The 25672-nt window shown below is 38.0% G+C and overlaps 3 protein-coding genes across 5 annotated transcripts in view; 2 read left to right on the top strand and 1 right to left on the bottom strand.

Moving 5' to 3' along the window:
- The first annotated feature begins 386 nt into the window (after positions 1-386).
- Positions 387-7450, top strand: LOC105211817 (dihydropyrimidine dehydrogenase [NADP(+)]). 2 transcript variants are annotated; one of them, XM_011183464.3, is made up of 9 exons: positions 387-524; positions 3631-3690; positions 3759-3869; positions 3944-4591; positions 4655-5059; positions 5116-6573; positions 6633-6863; positions 6937-7094; positions 7158-7450. In XM_011183464.3, the coding sequence occupies exons 2-9, from the start codon at positions 3646-3648 to the stop codon at positions 7246-7248; spliced, it is 3147 nt and encodes a 1048-aa protein (XP_011181766.2). In that variant the 5' UTR covers positions 387-524; positions 3631-3645; the 3' UTR covers positions 7249-7450. The 2 variants fall into 2 exon arrangements, with proteins under 2 accessions (XP_011181766.2, XP_011181765.2); XM_011183463.3 differs by having other exon boundaries at positions 402-594.
- Positions 7451-8195: 745 nt separating this feature from the next.
- On the top strand, positions 8196-12161 carry LOC105211816 (dihydropyrimidine dehydrogenase [NADP(+)]). Its single transcript, XM_011183462.3, has 9 exons — positions 8196-8413; positions 8476-8536; positions 8597-8707; positions 8782-9426; positions 9487-9882; positions 9946-11403; positions 11474-11710; positions 11780-11937; positions 12002-12161. The coding sequence occupies exons 1-9, from the start codon at positions 8274-8276 to the stop codon at positions 12084-12086; spliced, it is 3291 nt and encodes a 1096-aa protein (XP_011181764.2). The 5' UTR covers positions 8196-8273; the 3' UTR covers positions 12087-12161.
- A 1934-nt stretch (positions 12162-14095) lies between these two features.
- LOC105211815 (protein singed) overlaps positions 14096-25672 on the bottom strand; it is a 45794-nt gene continuing 34217 nt past the window's right edge. For both annotated transcript variants that reach the window (XM_011183460.3, XM_054230703.1), the window contains exons 4-8: positions 16923-17343; positions 16755-16850; positions 16170-16643; positions 15862-16110; positions 14096-15794 (exon numbers count right to left, since the gene is read on the bottom strand). In XM_011183460.3, the coding sequence (XP_011181762.1) occupies positions 15701-15794; positions 15862-16110; positions 16170-16643; positions 16755-16850; positions 16923-17343 (1334 nt within the window). In that variant the 3' untranslated portion in view covers positions 14096-15700. The remainder of the gene's footprint in view (positions 15795-15861; positions 16111-16169; positions 16644-16754; positions 16851-16922; positions 17344-25672) is intronic.

Raw genomic sequence — 25672 nt, forward strand, 5'->3', positions numbered from 1 at the left:
AAAAAAATTACAGTTGGGTTCTCCAAATCCAAAAATTTTAATTTCTACAATTCTCGCTATTTTTTAAACACACCACATATACCGTATTCATCGCACTAACAATTCTTTTGTAGACTGATAAATAAAATTACAATTGACTTACCTCTAGTATATTTTCAGATCTATAATCACTAAAGTCACATATACCCCACTTCCAAAAATACTAATTTTCCCAAGCAAACCAAAATCTGGCAACGCCACCACACCGCTCAGCTGAGTACGGACCTCTACATAATTTCAATTTGTTTTTATTTATCAACATAAATACATGGATGTATGTGTGTGTATAAATATTTTGCTTTTAAGCATTTGCTGTTGATAACAACTAGCTATTTGGCTAGCTATTAAACTAGCCGCTAGCGTTCTCAACGATCAGTTGAATTTAGACGCTTGCAGTGACAAGATCTATTTTCGTGTTTTAATCGTGCTTTGCTCGCTCACTGCATTCATTCATAGTGTTCGGTTTATAGAACCGATAGATAAAAGTAAATACATAAATTATACATTTTTTTGAACTTGAAATACATTTTTGTGGATATTTCGTTGCTATTGTTGGTACGTTGTATGCATATAACCAAAAATCCTGTATATATACTCGTATCTACATATGTATATTTATATGCCAATTGACAGCAAAATCTCCAGCACAGAGTTATATAATACGCTTACACTCCTACATACATACATACATACATGTATCTATCTTGGTACTTAAGTTGTTCGATATATAGCTCTGTTGGGTGGCGTTAGCGCGCGTGGCAATTATTTGTTCCAGATTCAAGCAAGTGCCCATAAATATATAAATAAATACATATGTACATAACAAAATATTTATATACGTATGTATGTATGTGTGTACATATGCTGTGTGGATCCAGTAAATAATCAATGAAGCTTAATTTGTGTTAATAAAAAACGACAAAATTAAATAAAAAAATGGTTTTAAGTGACGCACTTCATATTCTTGTTAATTTAATTAAGCTGATAAATAGTTTGTTTCTAAATTGTTCACATATAAACTATTGTTGTAGAATTGATGTGAAAGTGAAAATAAAAACAATTGAATAATAACAAATTTCAAATTAAATAATAATGAGAATAATCTATTTCAATAATGTTGGGCAAACGTATAATTAACAAATGTTTGCTGAATATATTATACATAAAAAATAATTGTTTCAACTTTCATGGCTGCCAGCAAAATGAGATAACGAGTATTTTTTTCAATTTGCGACAATTTGCAATTTATGGCAATAGACATTAAATTTTATAATTAATTTTTTATTGTCAAACCCAGTGAATATTTTCGAAATAGTTGAAAGTTTAATCAAAATTATAAAAAGCTATAAATTGAACTTTAAATGAAAAATAGCAAGTTGAATACTAAAGAAATTTTTTATAGATAATACATTCATTCATTTTGTTGTCTGCCTTTCAGCGCGGAGTTCAAATTATAGTGGTAAAATTGCTATACTTTTCTTAAAGATTATTACTACAATTATTTAAATTCGTAAAAAATATTTTTGATTATACATTTAATATGAACATTAGTTTCAAGTAATCATCAATGGATTTTTACAATTTTTTTTAAAAAAAGACCATATTTAAGACTTCCTTCGAAAATACCTTTTTGGTATCACTAGAGTTGTTTTTAAGAAATCAATGTCAAAGATAACAAAGGGATGGCATGCAAAATATTTAAAAATAATAAAATTTATTTTTTTTAATATGACACATTTATTTTAATTAATTTGTTATAATTTAATATAATATAAAAAATGCTATCAGTCGGCGACATTTTTTAATTATTATCTGCACAAATGTATAATTTTATGAAATTAAAAATTAATTATTGCGAAGATTAACTTATTACTCTGGCCTAATTACAATTAATATTGCGTAAATAAAGTTCAAAATAATCTGACCTTCACTAACTATATGTACTATATACATATGTTTGTATATTCTTAACATATTTATTATTATAGTTTTTAATCTCCATATTCAATGTGCATTATCTATAAACCTAAACCCAGCAGTCGAATGAGTTGTGCCTTTTTAAAACTACATAACAACTGGTACACTGCAAGCTCCAGCCAGAGCTTGACTGGAAGTCTGCCCAGTTTTCTCTATATAAGCCACGGAATGACAATTGATCAAATATATCTCAGTTTCGCACTAGTTAAAAGTGGTGTGTTAAAAAAATAACGGGAATTGTAAAATTAGGTCAGACGTATTTCGTTACTTCGTTGCTTGTTCGTGTAAACTTGACCAAAAAATATTATAGTAACGTTGCCCCACCCTCCATATTCGCCAGACATGGCTCCGTATGACTTTTTCCTATTTCGAAAAATAAAGAGAACCATAAAGGGCCATCGTTTTACAAATATACGAGAAATCGTCAAAAAAGCCAAGGCTATCACAAAAAACGAGCTTGAGAAGTGTTTTGACGATTAGAAGAAGAGTTGGGCAAGAAAATTGATACTATTTTGAAGGCAACAACATTAATGTCGGCAAACGAATAAATATTTTTTTCTTCATAAAAAACGGAAGTTCCGGTTATTTTTTAACACATCTCTTAACTATCTAGGTAAATTTTTATTCCCATGAAGAATTTTAAATACGGATTTAGATCTGAATCTTTATGTTTTTAATGAAAAAGTAGTTATTGGGCTACGTAGCTGTGCTCTCTTTCTGAATCCACATTCCAAAAATGGGCTGTTAGTCTAAAGCTATTCTGACTGGTTCAAGTATGAACTGGTACATTTCGGACTAGTTAAGTTCGGCTATATACAGACGTCGATTCATACATAAATATAGGTATATATTTTTAAAATTTATGTATATCGGCGCACATAATTCATTTTGATAAAGTTTATCAGCCAATCAACTTTTACAACTTTCAAATAGTTCAAGTGGTCACCTCTTATTATTTTCATACCTCTTATCACTTATCAACATTTGTTTTTTTTTTCAATAAAATAGTGAAATTTATATACCAAAGCACTTTATACTTGTTGCCGGCAAGCTTTCGCGTGTCATTTCCATTATCTTTTTGCTCTAAGCACTTGATAAAAAATTTGGCATAAAGCCTGTGAACGCAGCTGCCCAAAACAGCGGATGTACTCGAATTTAAGAGATGATAACTTATCTACGTCTATTTTTAAGTGGACATATAGCGAATAATATATAAAAAATATAAACAGTGCATAAATATAATATAAATATATTTAAATAACTCAATAGAGATAAGTAGATAAGTCCGTTTGTATGTACGCAGACACGCCCTTATTTTGTTTATAATATACAGAAAATAAAAGTCGCCGAACAGGTTCAATGATTTCAGTCGAATTAATTTTTCTGTGATAGAAGCCTGTAACCTATTAAGGGGCTTGTCTCTTTATAAATTGTGTCGCTTACCCCACCTTCTCCTTGAAACATAAAGCGTTCTGACAGAAGAGGCGTACTGAAAATGGCTTTGAGTATTAAAGCTTGATAAGTTTCGCGACCGAAAGCACCACTATTATTATATGAATATCTCAAATATTTTTATTCGAAATTATTTAAAAATTCTCATATTTTTCTCCACAGTTTTAAAAGAAAATCATGGCACCACCCGCATTACTCAGCAAAGAGATACCCGATATCGAGGTGAGCACCTTTAAAATTCAACTTTGTTTAAATAAAAAAAAAAATCATTATTCCTTCACCTACTTTAGAGCTTGATGGCTTTGAATCCGCGTGTCAAATCGAAGTGTTCCGCCGTGCCAACGGCCGAAACGAAGATCAACAAGAAACACTGGAAGCGTAATAATGACCGCAATCCAACTGTGAGTACAATTCTATATAAAACCCATTCCCCATACATAAAGCAGAACTAAAATACTGTTAAATTTTTTCACAGGGTGGTTGCTCTAAGCTACTCAACAACTTTGATGATGTCAAGCACACTACACTCTCCGAGAGAGGCGCATTGAAGGAGGCAGCGCGTTGTTTGAAGTGTGCTGACGCGCCTTGTCAGAAATCATGTCCCACCCAATTGGATATCAAGAGCTTCATCACCAGTATTGCCAACAAGAATTACTATGGTGCTGCCAAGGCCATTTTCTCGGACAATCCACTCGGTTTGACCTGTGGCATGGTATGCCCGACTAGCGATCTATGCGTTGGCGGTTGTAACTTGCAGGCATCGGAGGAAGGACCGATCAACATTGGTGGCTTGCAACAGTTTGCAACTGAAATATTCAAGGAGATGGGTGTGCGACAAATAGTGCCACCAAATGTGAAGCCACTGCCGCAACCCAATAAGAAAATCGCTTTGCTGGGCGGTGGGCCCGCTTCACTGTCCTGTGCCACATTCCTGGCGCGCTTAGGCTATAAGGATATTACCATTTATGAGAAACGCGCCTATTTGGGTGGTTTAAGTTCGTCTGAGATTCCGCAATACCGTTTGCCCGTAGATGTGGTGAACTTTGAGATACGCTTAGTTAAGGATTTGGGTGTGAAATTTGAGTTGAATCGCAGTCTGTCCACTAAGGACTTGACAGTCAATGTGAGTTTAGTGAGCAGCTCGATTAAAATGTATTTCCTATTTGAAAATCAATTTCGTTTGCAGGGCTTACTCTCAACCGGACATGATGCGCTATTCTTGGGTATAGGTTTACCCGAACCAAATGTGGATCCAGTTTTCGGTGGCTTAGACGAGTCTATGGGCTTCTATACGTCGAAGAACTTCTTACCGAGCGTATCGGCGGGTTCAAAACCTGGCTTATGCGCTTGCAAGGCTAATCAAGCCTTACCACAGTTAACTGGTAATGTCATCGTTTTGGGCGCTGGTGATACCGCCTTCGATTGCGCCACCTCCGCTTGGCGCTGCGGTGCTAAACGCGTCTTTGTCATCTTCCGTCGTGGCACTACTGGCATGCGTGCGGTACCCGAAGAGGTGGAGTTGGCACGCGAGGAATGGTGCGAATTTTTACCATTTTTAGCGCCCAGCAAGGTGGTGGTGAAGGATAATAAGGTAGAAGACCATATATTTCCGAAAACCAAGATTTTATTTTATTTCTTTGTTTTTAGATACGCGCCATGGAGTTCTACCGCACTGAAATCGATGACAATGGCAAACTTATTGTAGACAAGGAGCAGCCTACCACACTGAAGGCCGACTATATTATCTCAGCCTTTGGTTCTGGCTTGAATGACCCGGAAATAATTGACGCCATCAAACCAGTAGAACTGGATCACTGGAATCTACCCAAAGTCGATCCAAAGTCGCTACAAACCAGTGTGCCACAAGTATTCTGTGGCGGCGACTTGGGTGGTCAAGCCAATACTACTGTGGAATCGGTTAATGATGGTAAAATTGCCGCTTGGGGTATTCACTGTCAATTACAGGGACTGCCACTTGATACGCCAGCAGAGTTGCCACTTTTCTACACTGAAATCGATAATGTGGATCTATCAGTTGATTTAGCTTACGAACGTACCGATAAAGAAACAGGTAAAAAGGAGAAGCATACGCTCAAGTTCCCCAATCCATTCGGCTTGGCATCAGCACCACCGACCACCAGCGCGGCGATGTGTCGACGTGCTTTCGAACAAGGTTGGGGTTTTGTGGTTACAAAAACATTTGGACTCGATAAGGACCTGGTCACCAATGTATCGCCACGTATCGTGCGTGGCACTACGTCGGGCTACAACTATGGACCGCAGCAAGGTGCTTTCCTTAATATTGAGTTAATTTCGGAGAAACGCGCCGAGTACTGGTATCGTTCGATACGTGAACTCAAGAGAGATTTCCCCAATCAGGTTGTCATCGCGAGCATAATGTGTGCCGCCATTGAGGAGGATTGGAAGGAAATGGCCACAAAGGCCGAGGAATGCGGTTCTGATGCGCTTGAGTTGAATCTATCCTGTCCACATGGTATGGGTGAGTCTGGTATGGGTTTAGCCTGCGGTCAAATACCCGAATTGGTGGAAAATATTTCTAAATGGGTCAGTGAAACTGTAAAAATACCCGTTTTCATTAAATTGACACCCAACATTACGGATATTGTTACAATTGCGGCGGCAGCGCAACGTGGTGGTGCTGCAGGTGTCTCAGCCATCAACACCGTACAGGGATTGATGAGTCTGAAAGCCGATGCAACGCCCTGGCCAGCCATTGGCGCAGAGAAGCGTACCACCTACGGCGGTGTGTCTGGAAATGCAACACGCCCGATGGCGTTGAAGGCGATCTCATCGATTGCCAATAAGCTGCCTGGTTTCCCCATACTCGGTATTGGTGGTGTGGACTCAGGAGAGGTGGCACTCCAATTCCTACAAGCCGGCGCCTCCGTGGTGCAAGTTTGTTCTGCTGTACAAAATCAGGACTTTACGCTGATCGAAGATTATGCGACCAGTTTGAAGGCTTTGCTATATCTGAGGGCTAATCCACCACCAAATTGCGGTCAATTGTGGGATGGACAATCACCACCAACGCCTAAGCATCAGAAGGGCAAGTCAGTAGTCCACTTAACTGGTGAAAACGGCAAAGTGAGTAAAGTATGAACAATTTAAAGCCCCACATTTTCTAAATTCATTAATATTTTCAGACCTTGGGCTTCTTTGGACCATACAAGAAAGAACGCGAGCAAAAACTCTATGAAGAGCGTGTCAAAAATGGTCCCATATGGAAGATCAAGTCCGAAACCGTTGTGTCACCTACGAGCGATGCACCGAAACCTGCTTACAGCGTAAACGATGTCATCGGAGGCGCTTTGGAACGCATTGGCGCTTACAAGAAGCTGGACAACACACAACAGAAAGTGGCTCTAATCGATGATGTAAGTGTGCGCATACGCTTGTGAGACTTTAAATCTAATTTTCATTATTTTTTTTTGCATTTGCTGCCTTCAGGATATGTGCATAAATTGTGGCAAATGTTACATGACTTGCAATGACTCCGGTTATCAGGCCATACAATTCGATGCTGAGACTCATATACCCCTTGTTACCGACGACTGCACCGGTTGTACATTGTGCGTCTCCGTCTGTCCAATCATCGACTGTATTACGTAAGTACCTCTGTCTAAGTAGCGCTTAAATTGTGTAATATTGACCGACTGAATTTCTTACAGCATGGTGCCAAAGCAAATTCCACACATCATTAAACGTGGTTGGGGTGAGAATACGCCCGTGTTCGCGCATGCGCTCAGTCCAATGCAGTGATATGTTCGAGTCAACAATTCCAAATTTCCTCCATTGGCTGCTAGCACTTTAACCATAACTGTAATGCTGTAATCGTTGTTAGTGTAAAAGCTGGATAAGTTCTTATTAACCAGCCGGTATTTGTATACAATGTATTGTAATTGTAACATAACTCTTAAAGATGTATCGTACGAAGTTTTAAAATAAATACAAAAATATTGTCCACCGAGTTGCATTAAATAATCTTGAAATTGTTTTGCTTTAAATAACTGTTGGTTGTTGTTTAGCGACAGCAAACAATTGCCAAATATTTTTAGTAGGATTCGTATTAGTTCTGGTTACACAGTGGCATCGTTCTACATTTCGATTAGTTTGGTCTGGGTTCCTGGTCACATCACGGAAAATTGTTGGCTGATGAGCTCGCAAGGCCAGGTACGTCTGTCTCACTCACAGTAGCATGGGAACATGTAGGGGCACCGTTATCCTATTCCGGTTTACTACTGGACAGGTGGGCCTCGGCTCGGTCCGTCACTAACACTTGCACAGTCGCCAGATCCTTCTGAGCTCTACGCTCTTAGCAAAGTTCACCTCTTCTCAGTCGAGGGGTTTTAATTAAAGATTGTAACGCTGATAGCTTTAAAATCTTACCAGATACTGGCTGTAGAAGCTGCCTGAAAGAGGATGAGTAGGAATCATCTTGCAACTTTCTTCGGGAGTGTCCGGCATTTGCGAGATCATCACAAAGATTTCCCGGATCTCACTTTTTTCAACCGCGCGAATAGAAATGGGTCCCATATTTAGCATATCTAGTAAGACTAACATTAAAAAAGAAAGTAAAGTTATTTCAAAAATATTTTCAAAAATCGATTTCACAACTTTATCGAAGATATACTTAGAAGCATGTGAAATAGATGATGTCGAATGGGTATCAAAATAAAGTTTGAAGATATTGGCATTGAGTTTTAAAAAAATACAAACTTCATACAATTTTCAAGCTTACGAAAGCATTTCAATATTTTACAAAAAAAATACGTATATTTTTTCAAATGTTTACAAATTTAGCACACTTACGCGCATCAGTATTGATTACGCAACGAATTTCACGACGACTTGGTACGAGACCCTACCGCGTGCTCTCTCGCGTGGGTTTTGCAAATGCAGACTTCCATACACAGACTTGTCTAACGTAAAAGAAAATTTCAATTGAAGTTGAACATATTCAAGAAGTTGCTAATTTTATTATTACAGGTCCAAAGCCAAAGCCAAATGTCCGGAGGGTACACTCTCAAAGGACCCACCCGAAATCACGGTAAAAAAGGGATTTAATATAAATTAAGTGCTGATTGACTGAAAACTTAATTTTTCGCAGAAAAAACTCGCACAGCATGCTTGTTGTAAATGTAAGTGCTGTGTGGTGCCAACCATCGTAACCAAAACGGCGAAAAAACACTGGAAACGCAATAAAGAGCGCAATCCAACGGTAAGTAGGTTATACTCTCTCTCTACGGTATACTAGCTTTAATAAGCTCCCATCACTTTACTTCCACACTGTAGGGTGACTTATTTCTACTCAATAACTTTGATGACATCAAGCATACAACGCTCTCGGAACGTGGAGCGCTTAAAGAGGCGGCACGTTGCCTCAAATGTGCCGATGCGCCTTGTCAGAAGTCCTGTCCCACACAGATCGACATCAAGAGCTTCATCACAAGTATTGCTAATAAGAATTATTATGGCGCTGCAAAGATAATATTCTCCGACAATCCTTTGGGTCTCTCTTGCGGCATGGTGTGCTCCACCAGCGATCTCTGTGTTGGTGGCTGTAATTTGCAAGCTACCGAAGAGGGCCCCATCAATATTAGTGGCCTGCAGCATTTCGCCGTCGAACGTTTCAAGGAAATGGGTGTGCGTCAAATACATCCACCCAATGTGAAGAAGTTAAAAGATCCCAACAAGAAGATTGCTCTAATTGGTGGTGGACCGGCTTCGCTATCGTGCGCTACATACTTGGCGCGTTTGGGTTATAAGGATGTGACGATCTATGAGAAAAGCTCTTATCTTGGTGGCTTGAGCGCATCGGAGATACCACAATTTCGTTTACCTGTGGACGCAGTCAATTTCGAGATACAACTTGTTAAGGATTTAGGTGTGAAGTTTGAGTTGAATCGTTGTTTGTCCACCAAGGACTTAACGGTTGAAGTAAGTGTACTGCGGTAATCACTGTTGTTTTCTACAGATTTTATATTTCCTTTGTGCTAGTGTTTACTCAAAGATGGACATCAGGCAGTTTTCTTAGGCTTTGGCTTACCCGAAGCAAACATAGATCCGGTTTTCTGTGGTTTAGACGAATCCAAGGGATTTTATACATCGAAAACGTTTCTTCCCTGCGTGTCAGGTGGCTCCAAACAAGGTATTAGCAAGGAAAGCAAACTGCCCAAATTGTCGGGCAATGTGATTGTGTTGGGCGCTGGAGACACAGCCTTCGATTGTGCGTCATCCGCTTGGCGTTGTGGTGCACAACGTGTGCTTGTCGTGTTTCTGCATAGTACCGCGATGATACCCGCACTACCCGAAGAGATTGAGTTGGCGCGTGAAGAGTGGTGTGAGTTGGTACCATACTCGAAAGCCAGCAAGGTGATCTTAGAGGATGATAAGGTGTGTAATCTTTCCACTTAATATACTTAAGAGTTTTTGTGTTTTGAGCAAGTTTTTTCGCAGATTTGCTCTGTCGAATTCATACGCACCGATATGGACATAGATGGCAAAATTAGTGAAGACAAGGAGCAGAAAACATATCTACCAGCCAATTTCGTCATATCCGCCTTTGGTTCGGGGCTCAATGAGCAGGAAGTAATTGATGCCATGAAGCCGTTGAAACTCGACAAAAAGAATCTACCAAAAGTCGATTCGAAAACTCTACAAACCAGCGTACCGCAAGTGTTTTGTGGTGGTGACTTAGGCGGTTACGCCAAGACGACTGTGGAGTCGGTGAATGATGGTAAAGTTGCTGCTTGGAGTATGCATTGCCAGCTCGAAGGTCTACCCCTGGACACGCCAGCCGATTTGCCGCTTTTCTACACTGACATCGATAATGTAGACTTGTCGGTTGATGTTTGCTACCAGTATCTTGATCGTAAAACTTGCAAAAAAGAGATGCGCGCACTCAAGTTACCAAATCCATTTGGTTTATCTTCCGCGCCGCCCACAACAACGGCTGCTATGTGTCGTCGCGCTTTCGAACAGGGTTGGGGTTTTGTTGTTGTGAAGACATTCTGCCTCGACAAAGATATGGTGACCAATGTCTCACCACGCATAGTACGTGCCACGACATCTGGCTACAACTATGGACCAAATCAGGGTGGTTTCCTCAACATCGAATTGATCTCGGAGAAACGTGCCGATTACTGGTACAAGACTATAGCTGAACTGAAAAAAGATTTTCCCGACAGAGTTGTTATTGCGAGCATAATGTGTCCGGCTATTGAAGAAGACTGGAAGGATATGGCACCAAAGGCAGAGAAGAGCGGTGCAGACGCTATAGAGCTAAATCTATCTTGCCCACATGGCATGGGTGAGTCCGGTATGGGTTTGGCCATTGGTCAAGTGCCAGAACAAGTAGAGAAAGTTTCAAAATGGGTCAGCGAATGTGTTAGTGTACCGGTTTTCGTCAAATTGACACCGAACATCACCGAAATAGTTGATATCGCATCGGCTGTAAAACGCGGTGGCGCAGCTGGCGTAACCGTCATAAATACCGTACAGACGCTGATGATGCTAAAAGCGGACGGCACAGCTTGGCCAGCTGTAGGCAATGAGAAGCGCACCACATACGGTGGCATGTCGGGCAATGCAACACGTCCGATAGCGTTAAGAGCCATCTCGTCGATCGGTAGTAAAGTACCAGGCTTGGCAATACTCGGATGTGGCGGTATTGACTCTGGTGATGCAGCATTACAATTTCTACATGCGGGCGCCTCAGGTCTACAAGTATGTTCAGCCGTGCAGAATCAAGATTATACTGTGGTGCAGGATTACAAGAGTAGTTTGCAAGCTTTGTTATACCTGAAAGCGAATCCGCCACCAAAAAATCCCGAATTATGGGATGGTCAATCGCCGCCAACTCCAGTACATCAGAAGGGCAAACCTGTAGCGCATATATCTGCCGGCGGCGACAAGGTAAGAGGACAACCTAATGGATGTTGCTCCACCTTATTTAATTTAAACGACATTAATTTTCCTTCCACAGACTTTGGGCTACTTTGGTCCGTATCAACAACAGCGAGAACAGAAACTATTCAAAGAACGCAAAGAGAAGGGTCCACTTGCACAGGATGATTGTAAGTCAACCGATAAAAAGAAAGCTGGCGGCGGTAAACCGAAGCCGGCATTGGAAGTAAACGATGTTGTCGGCAAGGCACTCAGTCGCATTGGCACTTTTAAAGAGCTCGACACCAAACAACAGAAAGTGGCACTAATTAACCCAGTAATTCGACTGGCCATGAGCTTTCGCGTCGCTTCAAGTCCTATTAAATCTTTTTTTTTTCATTTCTAGGATCTTTGCGTAAATTGTGGCAAATGCTATCTCACATGCAATGACTGTGGCTACCAGGCTATAGAGTTCGATGCCAAGACGCATATACCGCTGATTGGCGAGGACTGCACGGGTTGCACACTTTGCGTCTCTGTGTGCCCCATTATCGATTGCATCACGTAATTAAAGTTTGATTGGCACTGAAGTTGTTCTGTTCAACATTTCTTCTGTTTTGTATTTCAGTATGGTGCCCAAAGAAATACCACACGTCATCAAGCGCGGTTGTGGTGAGAACACGGTCATTGAAGTTCCGAAAAAGAAATCGTAATACCCAATCTACATTTATTCATATATTCATTTATCATATAATCTTTTTATGAAATATAATACTTTCGTTTTGTAAGCTTTAATTTTTCTCCGGGTTATGCGGGGGTTCATCATTTCAATTTCGAAATAGATGCATCTATCATGGATATCCATGAATTCTTCTTCGAATGCCTTCATTAAGAACTTCCAAATATGACATTTGGAAATGGGCTCTTTCTACCATTTCTCGACGGCTCTGGTTCTTTTTATTCTTTTTTTTCTTCACACGCTGTCATGCCTGAGGCATCGTTACAGTATTGTTTTTGGCTAAGAATTTTGACCAACAATTGTACTCTCCAAACCCCTGAAATTTAAAATTCCCGTTATTTATTTTTAACACACCTCGTATATTGGTGGGTAACCTGTCTATGGATCTATCTTTTTAGCGCTTCTATTTGAAGGTATGAAAGAAGTGTTTGTTGTAAGAGTGGCGTAATATCCAATGTTGGAAGTCTGCGGGAAACCCCTTCTATCTAGAGATAGTTTTTCAATAGCCTTTTTTTGACAGATCATGCGTGAGTCGTGTAAAGCTGCCATTTTGTTCAGTATTGAATGTTATCATTAAATTTGAATTTTCTGTGATTTTTTATTTAAAAAAGTAAGGAACCTCGAAATGGATAACCTTAACAAGGGAAGAGATTTTGATTGACTTCGATTTCGTGCTTCATGGAGCTTTGACAAGTTGATAAGTAGGTGCAGGTTTTAAGTTGGAATGTACCAAGTGATACCTTAACAACTTTTGGGTATGGGAGAATTGTTGAGAAATTGTTGATTGAGAAATTTTTGAGGTTATGTCTCTCGGCTTTCCCAATTATTTAAGCAATAGTGTGAAGTTTCCGTTCAGTAAGTCCCTTAAATAAATTAATTGATCAAAGAAATAAAAGCAATTTTTAGAGTATGAATACATGATATATAATAAGTGTCCTTTATTGATATTGATATCGCGTTTAGTTTCACATAATGCTCTTTCATTAATTCTTATTTACTTTTGTTGTAAATAACCACTTCTTTCCACTGCTGCTTGCTTCTAATTATAAATACATATTTATTTTGATAGAGATTTTAAATTGCATGAACTCTTTGCCACAGCATTTTGCGTAAATACAAATAGTGCTTGAAACAAATCAGAACTTAACAAGGATATACGTAAAGATATGCAAATAAAAATAAAAATCATAGTAGAGTTATTTATTAAATATTTATAAATTTATATATGTATGTATGTATGTGTATACTAAAACCTAATTGAGTGACATGAACAACGCGCAGTGAAATTACAAACTATTAGGAAATGATGCTGTGTGTGTGTGTAAAAAACAAGAGACGACAAGTACACAAACACACACGAGTGTAGGGTATAGTAATTAGAAAATAATTATAAATTCGTTTAAAATTGAATAAATAAAAAATAATTATTATTATATAATGGTGCGCATGAAATTAAATATTTTCATATATTGAAAAACAAAAATTAAATAAAAAAAAATTAAATGAAAAAAATATGAATAAAAAAATTATGAATTAAAAAAAACTACAATTTCTTATATATATTTTTTTTCATCTGCATAACATATGACCTCAGCAGTAATTTAAGTTGAGATACTGCGCTAAAATTATTAAAAAATGTTTTGAAATTCTAAAAAAAGTATTTTTTTTAATATAAACAAAACACACACAAATATTAAAAATAAAAAAAAAAATATTGCAAACCCTCCGCTCAAAACTTATGGAACGTATTTGCGATTTGTTGTTTTAAATTATAATACAATTTTGTTGTCTGCACTACGCTCTTTTAACGCTCATTTTATTTATTTTTATTATTTTTTAATTGCTATTAATTCACTTTTGCTGTCAGCGACGGCTGTGCTGACCTCTTCATGCATGCGCATAACCACACTTATGCCTGCTTGAATTTCGCATTTAACTTACTTATACATAATCGATATATATATAAAATGTAGATTGTAATGCTTTTTTTGTTTTTTTTTTTTTTAATAGGAATATATACGCATACATCTATTGGAGGAGTTTCTGATTAAAATCGCTAAAAAAGCATTTAAAATATTCACGCATTGTCAATAAAATAGATTTCTTTTATATAAAATAGTTAAATAATTTTTATAAATTTCATTGCCAAACTCTCAAATTTTAATTATTTTTTTATAATACTTATTTACTTTTATTAAATTGTATGTTTTTTTAAATTTTTTTACTCACTTTATAAAAAGGACTTGCAGAGGAAGGACTCACAAAATTGGCATTTTTTTATTACGCGACACACTTCAGTGTGAGACAAGTGCGGCGTAATGGTGTCGAGAAGTTTTGGAAAAAAATAAATAATTACAGTTATTCAATACACAACTGTAGAATATTATTATTTATAGACCCATGGAAATACTTTAAATTAACTTAACAACTTAAGTTATTGCGGACGTTTTGAAATTTAAGAATTTCTTTGATAAAATAAAAGACAAAATCTTGCTCAAATTGCTCATACGGAGCACAAATTTCCGCAAAAAACTTAAGCCGACTTAAGCTAAAACTTTTTTTTCGAATTTTTTATTGGAAATTTGTTGTTTTCGAAATCGATATCAATTGGTTTCTAACACTTCAGTCAAAGTAAATGTTCTGCTTTGTTCTTCAATTTCCGATCTCGACTTTCTTGTTCTTGATTTTCACCACGATTTCGAAAAATTAAATTAAATTTTATTTTATTTAAAATGGAAAAACAAATGCCACGCACTTGTCTCTACACAGCACAGTGTAATTTTTATATATACTTATTTTTGTTGTTGTTGTTTTTTTTATTTTAGTTGCATGGTATAAAAGCTAAACTTTTTGTTTTGTTGCTGTATAAAAAAGTATGTAAAAAATTGTGCGTTTCCTGTTTTAGTTGACAATTTGTTTTGTTGTTTTTGTTTTTATATTTATTTTTATTATATTTTTATATTAATTGCTATAAATTTTAGTTTTTTTTACGTAATATTTGCCACTTCTTGCTGTTATGGTATAAAAATATGCCGCTGTGAATATGTATGCATGCATGCTCTGTGTATATATGTATGTTTGTATGTATGTAAAAGCGTTTCTTTTAAAAGTGCAACATTACCACATTTCATTGTTGTTCTCATACAAATTACTTTAATTACTACATTAAATATTGTTTGCTTTATAAAATCTTCAATTGCATTGTATTGCATGTAGTTTGCTACGTTTCTACACAATTTCAGTGATAGTTCAGTAGAAAATCGCATGCGATATTTTTTTAAAATAATTTTAATTCATTATCATTTAACTTATTTCCGTTTGTTCTCGCGTTTCTTTTTTCGTTTTTATTCTTTTATGATTTTTCTTTAATTTTTGACTCACTTTTACTTAAATGTATGCATATGTATGTGTGTGTGTGTGTGTGAATGCTAGCTTTTCTTCCACAGACATTATTGGCAAACAATTTTTCTTTGTTTTTTCTCTTCAACTCCCACTCTTGGCATGCATGTATGCTTCAGAAATTGCATACAAACATTGTTATCATTTAAGCAAGCGCCCCAGCCCTTGTTGTAAGCGCCTTGTAGTCGCTTAGAATTCCCACTGTGTGGCCGAGTCGGTGCCGTCGTCGAGCAGCTTGAAAGCGCCATTTTTCGTAGCGCCCAAATATTTGCCAGTTTGCGATCTGTAAGCAATGGCTCAATGTAGTTACACTTCAAAATATATTTATATAAAGCGTTGTCTGTATGTACCTTATGCAAATTCTGGTGGGCTCGCGCAGCTCCAAGTAGAAACCATCGGCAGGCGCATCCGCATCCACGGAGATGCCTTCACCATCTATGCGCCAGTACTTGCCGCTGTGTGCCTTTAAGTGCACCAAACCCTTTTGGGCGCGTTCCACCAAAATCGTCTCGTAGGTGGCCTTGTTGCATTCCAACTTGAGATTGCCGGGCGTGCGATAGCCGACAAAGCCTTGCTCACATTTAAGTACAAGTATGGGTCTGCAAAGCATATTTTTTTATAAAAACTAATACAGTTATGTAAGGCAGACCACGCTTACCTATTGATCAAATAAAAGTAGAATTTCGTGATCTCCTCAATACTCTCGGACGTGGCGAATAAATGTCCCGAACGTTTGGTGGCCAAAAACTTGCCATTGTTCGCGCGGAACGAGAGCGAGCCATCGCCATGCCAGACCAGTTCGAAGAGCGCATCGGCGCAGCGACGATTGCCGGTGGCTTGTATACCACCGCCGGCGGACAGACACCAGTAACGGTCTTGTGTGGTGCGCAACGCCCAACGATGGGCGGACCAGTCGAACTCCAGCTGGAATGTCTCGTTCTCACCCACCTCATCTTGATTGGCGGTCACATCGACGCCTTGCTTCACCGACACGTAACGCGAATTTAACTCGGCTATGAATGAGGCTTGCGGCAAGGAATCCTCTAATGAGAAGAGCTCATCACGTGTCACCGTGGAGGAACGCGATTTCAGCACAGCTTTGGAGCCAATTGGCGATAGATACTGACTTTGCCTGGCACACACAACGTGGAGAAGGAGATCAGAAAGCAGAAAGCAGAAAACAGAAATAAATGCAAGTTAATTAATTGTCATCGATCATTCGCAATGTATCAATCAAACTCACTTGTCACGCAACGCCAAGTGTCCGCCATGATATTCAGCGCTGAAGAGGCAATCCTCATTGCAGACAGTCTGCAGTTTGCCGTTAGCATTCAAATACCTAGCATAGCATGAAACAAAAATTCAAAGCAACATTGTATTTGTTATAATTGCAGCATAACAAAACGCTTACTTGTTGTTGCATGTATGCAAAGCATAACGTCCGCCCTCCTCGGCGCGGAACTCCAATGTGAAGAGCGTGTCCTCGCCCCATGGTATATTTGCATCGACATGTATCTCGTCTTGTGATTCGGACAGATGTGCGAAACGTTTGCGTCCAATGGAGCGCAAGTTCACTTGTGGCCTTGCGGCCAGATGCACGGTCCAGAACTCGCTGGAGCTGGGCGTCTTTGCGGTACAAACGAGTTTGTCGGGTGTGCCGCCTAGGAAGTAACCGCGCGATTCATTCTTCAACGCCCAACGGCCGGTGCCATCCTCGCTGATGCTGATCTGGAAACGGCTGCCAGCATCTCGTTCATCGCTCTCGCAGAGCACATTGCCGAACGTGTCGACCGATAGATATTTGTTGAGATGAGATCGTAAATATATAATACCTGAAAAGAGTCAACAGAGAATAAGATTTGTAATTAGATTGTGTAAAAAATCAAAGTAATGAGTTTAATACCGTGGAAGCCAGCGAGAGCTTGCTTCACCGACCTATCGGTGTGCATATATTTGATTGTTTGAAAGGTTTTCGGTCTATACATGGTACAAGAATTTTTAGAGGTGGAAGGTGGCCAATTACTACGTAAATAAGGGTGCTTACATCTTTGCTACGTGCTCGATTGAACGTTTTCTCATTTGTGGTGCCGCCCTCGAACAACCAGGGGCATTTTTTCAAAGTACTATTAGAAGTATCATAGGAAGTATCTGGATATACAGTTATCGCATGAGATCGCCAAGCGCTGGTCAACAACCAGCACCTGAGCAGTCGCGCGGTCCTTTTATCTCGTAGTGAAGCGTAAAAGATCCTTCGAACTACTTTATGTTAGCAAGATCCATCTCGGCGCTATCATAGGTGTGCTTACTGGACACTGTCCGATAGGTATACATGCTGTGAGACTAGGAATCCTGGCAGAGGCAAATTGCCAAATCTAAGCATATTCTCCGTTAATGCCCACAATTGCCAGATTGAGGCTGAAACACCTCGTTAGACACATCTTCGGCGAACCTAGCAAATTGGTTAGAATTGACATTCGCTGACTTAAGAATTTTGTAATAGATTCCAAGCGATTTGTAGAATCTTGAGGATCTTTCTGATCCATTGGGAGTTTTTTGGTATCACACCGGACAGCGCTCATAACCGTACAAGTGAGATCTACTGTATATGCAGAGATCTGCCTACTAACCTAACCTACCTACCAGAGGTTGGTTCATTATCTGCCAAGGGCTGATAACTGTTGTAATATTTTTTACACACAACAAAGTAACTAGACCATAAACGTTTGTGAATAGATAGTGTATATTATTAGCATCAGAGCATCGCTCTCTTATTTAAGAATCTCACGAATGTCAAACCCCAAATTTTGAAGAAAGGAAATGAAGAACCGATAGTAAAGTCTATCGGATGTGACCAAATCTACATATGTAGCGTAACAAATTCAATACTTAATATTTGCGACAAATCTAAAAACGTTTAATTTCGAACCATATAGTTGCTGGGAACGCCCCCAACAAACATTATCATGAAAGTATGCAGTTGGCAACTCCAACTCAACAGTTAAACAAGGTTTTCATGCGCGTCTCAAATGCTTTCAGAATGCGTATTAATCTGTTTTTACAGGAAGCACCATCATTCCTCAATACATACCCAATTAACAACTGACTATCCATATATCATTGATAAGACTATTCAGAGGCTAATTGGTCAAGAGATAAACAAATCATGAAAGAAAGCAGAGATTAAAGCAGACGAATGCCATTGGATCGGCTTATCAAGTCAAGCAGCAATTTTTGAATAACACAACAGTAGTTGTTGTACAAAAACAACATAAACTATATACATATATGTATGTATGTATGTATGTATGTATGTATGAATGTATGAATGTAGCGGCGGTAGTCAGTCAGCACTTTCAACGCCGGCGCACGATGTTGCACAAACTGAGGGCCGCTGCATATTGCTTGGTACTTGTAATTGACACGCTTTCCCACTTAAATGCTAGATTTACAACAACAACCACAATTTTAACGAAGGATAGTTTATTGCGCTTTAAATCACCCAACTGAGGATAAATACAGACATACATAAGTATATGGCCGCAGAAGAATTATGCACCGTAAAATGCAGTTGTGTTGAAAGTAATGACCGTACAATGCGATAAGAGGCTGCTGCTTCAACAATAACAAAAACAACAATAGCAACATACATTGATTGCACTTACAATGGAAATGCTGCTGGTTGCTCAAGCAAATTGAACGCTGCAAAGATATGAGAGTGTATGTACATACATATATGCAAGGAGAAAGAGATTGTGCGGATAATAAGACAGCGCAATGCTTGGTGAAAAATGCAAAAAGTATATGCCTAAAGTGCATATGTGCTATGCAAATCACAACCATATGAGACAGACATACATATTCATCAATAGTCAACAACACAAGAAGAGTAAGAGTAGTAAGAAGCCAGCCGTGAGGCCGAGTAGAAAATGTTTAACTAACAACAACAAACGAAACAACTTTTTTTTTAGTTTGGTCCAGCCGAAAGAGTAACGAAAGGTCAGTCACTGACAGCGCAGCATTGATGGATTTGCTTGCTGAAATTGTGACCGACCGTTTGTTTGCTGCTTTGGCTTTGGCTGTTGACAGCCGCCAAGCATATGAGCAAAGTAAAGAAAATAAAAAAAAAACACAAAAAATAGAGTTTTTACTCAGTTTGTTCTGAATTAATTTGAATTTGATGATGCTGCTAGCCTCAACTTCGAGCTCAAAAAATATTCAAAGAGTTGTAATTTAGTCGAATGTACTAACTAACGAGAATTTTCAAAAATTTATAATTTTTTGTACATAGTTTTTCCAAATTGACACATAATAGCACCAAACGATATCTATCAGCTAAAATTTGTGAGATTAAATTCCAATTTGGTACAAGAGAGTCTAAAAAGTATTAGTCAAGAAAGCTGATTGTAACTAACTGTAAGAAATGAAATAGCGCCACGCGTCTCTCCTTCTGGCAGTTTGGCGCCAATTGGTAATACCAAGTCAAAACAGGTCCTTCTGGTCCTTCTCCACCTCCATCGGAGTAAAGGTCTCCCTCTTCCTCGGCTTCCAGCAGCGGGTACTGCATCGAACACTTTCAGAGCTGGAGCACTTTCGTCCATTCGAACAACATGACCTAGCCAGCGTAACCGCTGTCTTTTTATTCGCTGGACTATGTCTATGTCGTCGAACAACACAAACAGCTCATTATTCCATCTTCTGCGGTATTCGCCGTTGCCAATGTTTAAGGGACCATAAATCTTCCGCAAAATCTTTCCCTCGAAAACTCCTAGTGCCGTTTCATCGGATGTTGACACCGTCCACGCTTCTGCACCATAAAGTAGGACGGGAATGATGAGGGACTTGTAGAGTTTAGTTTTTGTTCGTCGAGAGAGGACTTTACTTTTCAATTGCCTACTCAGTCCATAGTAGCACCTGTTGGCAAGAGTGATTCTGCGTTGGATTTCAAGGCTGACATTATTATCGGTGTTGATGCTGGTGCCCAGGTGTACGAAAGTAAGATCTTAGGTTCAACTATAACCATAGTCTCCAAAAGAATGTCATTCACGACAGCAGTGCGGAAGTAATTTCAACCTGTCATTTTTCACACAACTTCGGCTGTGGGATTAGTTGAAATGTGTGGATTTGACGGATAATACTGAGTCAAAATATAAATCATTTTGTGTATAATATATTATGACCGACTCTTTTTTCATTATTTGTTTAGGGTTATCTTTACAGTAAAGGATCTGCTAAATTGATATTTCAATAGTATTAGAACCAACAAATTTAAAGTAGATTTAAGTTAATAATACTGTATTTAAATGTGTTCATTATCTTACTCAGCACAGAGTTTGTTCGGCGAAATTATTAAAATTCTTATCTTGAGAAAATGTTAAGTTTTTTAATTTTACTGCACCATACACACTGTAAGCGTTATCTGTTTTATCTGACACAAAAGCAAAAAACAATACAAAAAAACAAAACAAAAGCTGTCAAAATTTTGCTCAGAAACACTGCAAAAGAAAAAGCTGTCTCATCATTAGCAGTAAAAGAAAAATATATAAAAAAAATATGGTAAGCGCGAATTTCGCCAAATAAAATGTTTTGTGATTGTGCTTTGAAAAGGAAATGAACTAACAAACAAACAAAAAAAAGCAAAACAAACGAAATTAATGAAAAGTTTAGTGTTGTTTTGTTCAAATGCCTTTTGTGTTTTGTGTTTCGTTTTGTTTTGTTTTGGCTAAACAATCGAAAGCGCGGAAAACGAACAATCAACTAATTATGCATCGCAGGCGCTGCTACGAAAGCGTTTTTGTGCACCAAAGAAATATAGAAATATGAAGCGATTAAATGATTGATAATGCGCGCATCAAATGTGGGAAATATGAAGAGCTAACGGATGTTCACGAAGTGGAAAAAAATAAAATTTGTGAAATAAAAACTTTGTGTATATTGACATGCAAAGCTGGCAATTGTTTGGCCAAAAACATTTCAAATGAAAGTGTAAAAAATCAACAAAAATCTGTAAATGGCGAAAAAGTGTTTTTAATGTGCTGCAATTCGATGGTGTGAAGAGGAAGCTGCTAATATGTATGTGTTTGTAATTCGCCATTCGAGGCAGTGAATTATTGTGCACATATTTATTTTCTTAAAATCAATTTTATCATAATTTTTTGGTTTGTTTTGGTAAACAATATTGGTCATTGGTAGCGAGGATATTGAATATTGTTTGCGACGAAAACATTTCGTAGTTGTTTTCCAAACAACTTTTACTGTCATATTTATAAATATGAACATATGTATATATATTTTGTAAACACATTGCCGGCGCTTATATTTATCTAACTTTAATGAAGTTTATTTTGTGACAGACAATTGCACAAAGCTGGAGTCGCCGGTCAATGACTCAGTGCACACACTGTAGGGAAAATATGGCAGATACTATAGTAATAAGTACAGAGTATAGAAACTACACTAGACTATTATATTTTTGTGAGTATATAAAATAAAATAACAACAAATAATAAAAAAAAATATTCTTAACCCTCAATTATTATTCAGAGCGTTTAAGATTGACTCTTGTAGAATAATATGGCAAATATATTTTTCTTAATTTCAACTCTAAAATGATGATACAACATTTTTTAATATTTTTTGGGATTCTGACAACTATTATATAATAATAATCGCTCGAACAAAACATGTATATCTATAAAACATAAGTTATTATAACCTCAAAAAGTTATAAAAATTTCTTTTATATGAAACTTCTATCACAATTTTCCGCACCGGGTGGGTGATCACATCTGAGTATGGAGTTTTCATAAATAAATATTATTGCCACAAATACAATTTTTCTTTCATTTTACTGCATTTTTATTTAATATTCATTTGATGGTTTTCAAATTTCACAGAATTTTACGCTGAACGATTTCACCACAAACAAGCACTTATGAAATGTAAATTCAGAGAAACGAATATGAATACGCTTGAGGTAATTGCATACAAAAAACATTTGCACTTCCACTTCAAATCCATAAAATTGCTGAAAAGCTTTTAGTTAATAAATTTGTAAATAAATATGCACATATAAAGATATATGAGCTGCGTTCAAAAAGTAACGGGAATTGTAACATTTAAAATTTTACGGGCTTGGAGACTCAAAATACCCCTGAAGTTATAGAAATGTTTTTATGAGTTTGCTGATTTTCGTTTGCTAAAAGCGAACATGACTTCGTGTGACTTTTTCTTATTTCCCAAAATAAAGAGAACCTTAAAGGGCCGTGGTTTTACAATCCTATTAGAAATCGCTGAAAGAGTCAAAGGCTGTCCCAAAAATCGAGTTTGAGAATAATTTCGAGGATCGAAAGAAGCTCTGGCAGAAGTGTCCAATATCGAATGGGGACTATTTTGAAGACAATAACATTAATGTAGAAGAATAATAAAATATTAAAAAACAAATTACCGTTACTTTTTTTGAACACACCTCGTATTTAGATGTGATAGAAACTAAGACAAAATCTACAGAAATTTATGGCTCCCTAAAATTGTCTACAACAGGTATCTACGGTGAATTCAATAGCCCATAGGTTAGGTTTTGAGGCTGATACCCAAAATCCCCGAGATCAGTCAATGAACACTAGTCTTTTGTGATGCCAAAAATCGTAAGCAGGAGGACATTGATTTCTGAAAACCGATTGACTAATTTGTGTTGACATCACATCTGTCCAACCCGTTAGGTCTCCTCGACAAATTTCCCGATCGAACTGTAAACATACTATTCTAAGAAATCTTAAGGAACCTTAGTACAATTTTAAGATTTCTTGAAATAGCATATTTCAATATTCACAGAATCACTTATATGTTGAGATATCTCAAAATATATGGTTTCGATTCATATGAAATTACACATTGAACAACTTTCCTTAAACTCAAACCGGCTACTCCACAACGTGGTTACTTCGCTTATTGATTTAACGCGTCGTGCCGGCGACATAACGAGAAAGCATCGATTTGCTAAGCGCGCATAATTGGAACACTCTAACTAACTAACTGTACCGACCAGCCACCAGCACAGGTCATTTGTGCATTTTGTTGCACGCGAAGTTTTGTTGCCAATTTGCTAGTGGCCGTGGCGCACCTCTAAATCAAAATTTGGCATTTAAATTTGTTCAACACGAAAGTGCCATCAACACTGTCTTCCGCTGCCATGCGCGGTTGGGCCATGCGGCACACCCAAACAACAGTTATCAACGAATGCATGTGTGTGTGTGTGTGTGTCTTTATGAATTTTGAAGCAATTCTGAACGTGCAGCATTTGTAATTCAATGCAACCAGCTCAACTGATTGCTTATCGCTTGGCAACAACATGCACAACAACAACAACAATGCGCCAAGTTAGAAAATCAGTTTGACTAAACTTAATACTGTCGATTGCAGCAAACCGTTAGATTTGTTTGTTGGCAGCATTGCTTACAATGCTTGAGCAAACAAGGTTTACCGTTGCGTTTATGCTGTTGCTAACCGCCGCGATGATGTTGTGGCGCGATATAAGCCACGGCAGCAACAGCAGCTGCTGTTGCACTATGATTTATGCGGCAACAATCGCCGATGTGGCAGCCAAGAAAGCGTTGTTGCACATACATACAAATTAGATAATTGGAAACTAATCTTCGACATACGTATGTGTGTGTGGGTTGGAAAACAAATTTGAAAGGTTAAAGATGCGACAGCCGCCAAATCATGTGCGTGGCATGCAACAGAAATAAATCAATAACAACAACAACGCTAAACAAATTAATATAATTTAACGGCAGTTATGTTGGCGTACAAGAACAAACAAAACACAACAACAACAAATGCAAAAATGTTTAGCGAAAAATTGGAGTATGATAAGCGTGCAACACAACACAAACTGCATGTTGCACATTGGCAAGTTGCAATATTAATTTTGCATTGACCATTTGTTGCATTTGTTTCGCTATGTGTGCTCATTTGCTTGTTGGTCGGCCGTGTGGCATGCCACAATTTCGCTGCAACGTGTCTCGGGAGAACAATGAGCCGCATTGGAGCGGTCTGACGGTCGCCGTTATGTGCTGCCACCTTTTTTCACAATCACGTTATAAATTATGAACGTACAGCAGCGGTCGCCATTCAATGTGGCTGCCAGCTGCTTCAGCTGCAGCAACAACAACGAACAATGTTTTTTCGTGTCAAGCAATCAACAACTCGGTCAACATCATGCTGCCGCAAACACTAGACACCGGCTAAAGGCGGTCAACGGCAGCGCTAACAAATGCTCAGCTGCCATTTAATCTATTTTCAGCACGGCCACACGGCTGCACAGCCGCATGTTGCATGGCCTCCATGCTTTGGCGCAAGATGACACCGCAAGCGTAGAAGTAATGAGAGCGTGTTGGCAAACTCGTAGTGTCACAGCATCATTTGCTTAATGCAAGCTATACAAACTACATTTAACTGTTTGTATGTATGCTTGTGCATTTTAACATATTGACAATCTGTAGTCGCAACTCCTTAGAGCGACAATAGTAAATGAAAATGTCCATTTGCACCCATCAGACTCATATGAATTCTTTGAACAAAAATGTTGTTGTAATCTGCGTATTTGCTTTTGGCTTTATCATCGATTGGCGCTCGGCAGCAATTTCATGTGCCTGGGAAATCACACGGGACAGGAAGCTCTTAAAATGATGAAATTCCTCTTAGATGCACTCCTTGTAAGTAAGTAAATGAGTATTTATTGATTTTGTTATGGGAAACAATTTTAAGATTATCTCGTAACTCTTGGGAAAATTATAAATTGGAACACGAAGAATGCAAGCTGTTAATTTTAAACACTATTGCAGTATATGGTTTGACAATGATTGAGATTATGATAAGTGAAGATACTAGATCTAGAAACTAAATTATTCAGATTATAATTTAAAGTCATGAGTTTGTTATTAAGGATCTTTCCGAGGTCTTTTCTGATTATAGTCATTAAAAAATTTATCAGATTGAGATCCAGTACGATGTGCTATTAAACACACGGGAATTTTGATTTATTGCATTTATATTTATTCATTCGTCTACATTAATGTTGTCACCTTCAAAATAATCCTTATTTGATATTATGCACTTATGCCAGCGATTTTTTCAATCGTCGAAACACTTCTCAAACTC

The sequence above is a fragment of the Zeugodacus cucurbitae genome, chromosome 5 (assembly GCF_028554725.1).
Source record: "Zeugodacus cucurbitae isolate PBARC_wt_2022May chromosome 5, idZeuCucr1.2, whole genome shotgun sequence".
Classification (NCBI taxonomy): Eukaryota; Metazoa; Arthropoda; class Insecta; order Diptera; family Tephritidae; genus Zeugodacus; species Zeugodacus cucurbitae.

Bases quoted from the DNA above. Each gene is read 5' to 3' on its own strand.
- LOC105211817 (XM_011183464.3), top strand. From the start codon at position 3,646: ATGGCACCACCCGCATTACTCAGCAAAGAGATACCCGATATCGAG. The intron at 5,060-5,115 runs GTAGAAGACCAT...CTTTGTTTTTAG, and splicing joins TGGTGGTGAAGGATAATAAG to ATACGCGCCATGGAGTTCTA. The intron at 7,095-7,157 runs GTAAGTACCTCT...AATTTCTTACAG, and splicing joins CCAATCATCGACTGTATTAC to CATGGTGCCAAAGCAAATTC.
- LOC105211816 (XM_011183462.3), top strand. From the start codon at position 8,274: ATGTTTACAAATTTAGCACACTTACGCGCATCAGTATTGATTACGCAA. The intron at 9,427-9,486 runs GTAAGTGTACTG...CCTTTGTGCTAG, and splicing joins CCAAGGACTTAACGGTTGAA to TGTTTACTCAAAGATGGACA. The intron at 9,883-9,945 runs GTGTGTAATCTT...GTTTTTTCGCAG, and splicing joins TGATCTTAGAGGATGATAAG to ATTTGCTCTGTCGAATTCAT.